This window comes from Babylonia areolata, chromosome 12, assembly GCF_041734735.1.
Source record: "Babylonia areolata isolate BAREFJ2019XMU chromosome 12, ASM4173473v1, whole genome shotgun sequence".
Taxonomy (NCBI): domain Eukaryota; kingdom Metazoa; phylum Mollusca; class Gastropoda; order Neogastropoda; family Buccinidae; genus Babylonia; species Babylonia areolata.
The window spans coordinates 17,947,218-17,949,920 of NC_134887.1; the positions used below are offsets into that span (position 1 = coordinate 17,947,218).

The 2,703-nt window shown below is 49.1% G+C and overlaps 1 protein-coding gene across 1 annotated transcript; it reads right to left on the minus strand.

The window, feature by feature from the left end:
• Positions 1 to 717: 717 nt before the first annotated feature.
• On the minus strand, positions 718 to 2,148 carry LOC143287848 (uncharacterized). The gene has a single exon (XM_076596087.1). It carries the CDS (start codon positions 2,146 to 2,148, stop codon positions 718 to 720), a length of 1,431 nt encoding a protein of 476 aa, XP_076452202.1.
• Between the last annotated feature and the right edge of the window lie 555 nt (positions 2,149 to 2,703).

Sequence of the window (2,703 nt, forward strand, 5' to 3'; positions counted from 1 at the left end):
GGACGATAGTGTCCTCCTGGTTTCCCTTCTCAATCTCTCTGGTCGCTTCGTCCACATACCCTAAGAGTTGAGTCTCACATGACCGTCCGCGTCGAAAGCCATGCTGCTCTGGACAGAGAATCTCATTGTTCTCGAAATGGGACATGATGTGGCTGGTGATGATATGTTCCATCAGCTTGCAGGCTATGCAGGTGAGAGAGATGGGGCGGTAGTTGGCTACATTATATTTTTCTCCCTTTTTCAATACAGGTGTGATGTTGGCCTGTTTCCAGTCCTGTGGCAGGGTGCCAGAGGAGTATGAGATGCGGTAGAGCAGGGTGAGGGCTGGAGTGATCTCCTCTGCGACCATCTTCAAAAGTCTGGGAGTAATGCCGTCTGGGCCACAGGCTTTATTGGGGTCAAGGCTAAGCAGGAGTTTCTTCACTCCATCTTCTGTGATGTTGATGTAGTCGCATGCTAGATAGTCTGGAAGTTTTGGTCCAGGGGGGCACCGCTGTTCAAACTCTTCAGCTGTGATGGTGTCTTTGGGGCTGAATACAGAGTGGAACTGGGTGTTCAGGATCTGTGCTTGCTCCTTGGGGTCGGAGACAAGTTTCTTGGCTTCTTTAAGTGGAGAGACGCCCACTCCTTCTTCTTGCTTTAATGAAGCTCCAGAACTTCTTCTTGGAGGTTGTCTTGGCTTTCACCTTCATCAGAGATCAGGCCTTCTACGTGTCTTCAGTAGGCGCGACGTAGACGTTTCTGGATAAGGCGCTTAAGTGCCTTGAATTCCTGTCGTAGTGCCTCAACTCCGTTTTTCTTCACGCGCTTGTGGATCCTGTCTCGTCTACGTATGTGTTTCTTGGTCTCATAGTCAACCCAGGGGAGGCTTGGTTTGGGTCTGGTTTGTTTATGGGGGACGTGGTCTGAGAGGGCCTGGCTCAGGCCAGTGCGAATTTCAGACCATACTTCAACACTGCTCCTCTCGTCAAAGGTGGTCATAATGTGGTCATTCATCTTCTGTGCTGCCTCTTTTAGTGGCTCCTCACATTCCTCAGTGTAGATGGGAATGAGTCGCTGGGGTTGGCGTTTCTTTGGGGGATGGATCTGCATCTCAATGTACACTGTGTCATGGTCAGCAATGCCAGGGAGTGTTTCAGTTCTTGGGACGAGGTTGGGGTGGTTTGTGAGGAACAAGTCCAGGGTATTATTTCCTTTTGTTGGCTCCATTACCATCTGCTCCCAGCCTACATCATTGATGGCGTCCATAAACTGTCGGTGGGTATCTGGTTTGGGGCATCCCTTCTTTAGCATCTTGGTGGGCCAGTGCCAGCCTGGTAGGTTCAAATCGCCACCGGCAACGATGATGGCATTCTTGTACGAGTGCGAAGCAAGACGGGCAGATTTCACAAACGCGTTCATGCTCTCAGTGTACTCTGTGCGGAAGCAGCAAACTAGTAGTGTGCGCCGTCCTTTCATCTTGATCTCCACCCAAAGGTTTTCGTAACCCGCGGAGAGTTCGGGCATCTCATGGGAGGTCAGGTCTTCTGAGACGAGGATAAAGACACCTCCCCCATTCTCTTTATCCCATTCACCTGGTGGTCTGCCTCTGCGATAGATGTTGAATCCCCTGGGGAAGATTTCAGCGTTTTTGTCGGACTGGGTCAGCCATGATTCTGTACCGACAATGATGTCTGGTCTTGTGGCTTGGACAAGGTTGCTGAATTCGGCTACCTTACCAACGATAGAGTAGCAGTTCACATTCAGGGAGCGGAGGGGTCGCCTGCTGTGTTTGTCTTGCTTACTTGCTCTATAGGGTGTGGAAGTATGGAGTGGTTTGAAGGGGCTGTTTATGTTGGAGCAATTGGATGTGTCACTGTGACGACTGTCAGATATTTCACAGAGATGGGTGGTACCTACACCATGCAAGTCAAAGGCAATGGTACTGTAGTTGGCATTGGCGCAAACAACGCAGTGCCAGGTGACATCTCTTCTGCCAAGGAGGTCGTAGGATCCACTGCCGATATGCTGGCATTTTGCATGGAACCACTGTCCACAAGATTCACATTCAACTCCTAGCTGATCCCAGGTAACAGTGCGGTCACAGGCACCGCATGGGTAGCGGGAGTCCGTGTCTTTATTAGAGGGGTCAGTGGGGTTGTAAGCCATTTGGTGGAGTTGTGTCTTGCCCACGGTTTGAAGTGAGAGACATGACAAGAAGGAAGAGTACAGTGTACTTTGGGAGTTTCCCTGAGGTCAACACGGGGGTATATCAGTCGGTGGGAGGAAGGTTTTCAGGGCAGTGCTGTGAACGCAGAGTCCATGTTATACAGCCGGTTTGATGATTTTTCTTGATAGACAGGCAAGGAGATGATATTATTCGCTTACCTTATTGCAGCAAGGATCAAGGGAAAGAGTTTCTGGTCAAACAATATGGTTTTGAATTGAAAAAAAAAATTTAGTTTCACAACAAACTGAAGAGCTCACAAAAACGAACTGCATCCTCGCGCATGCCCAATCTCCCCCAGCAGATTCAAACTAGTCACATAAGAATTCCCAATAGCTGACGATAGACTAAAACACCCGCACACCCACACACATACACACGTTACGATAACAGGGCACTGCACAACAATATTTACAAATAAAAACATCAAAGAAATAAAAGGTATATATAACTAAAACAACATGCGCGCGCTCACACACACTGACACACACACACAC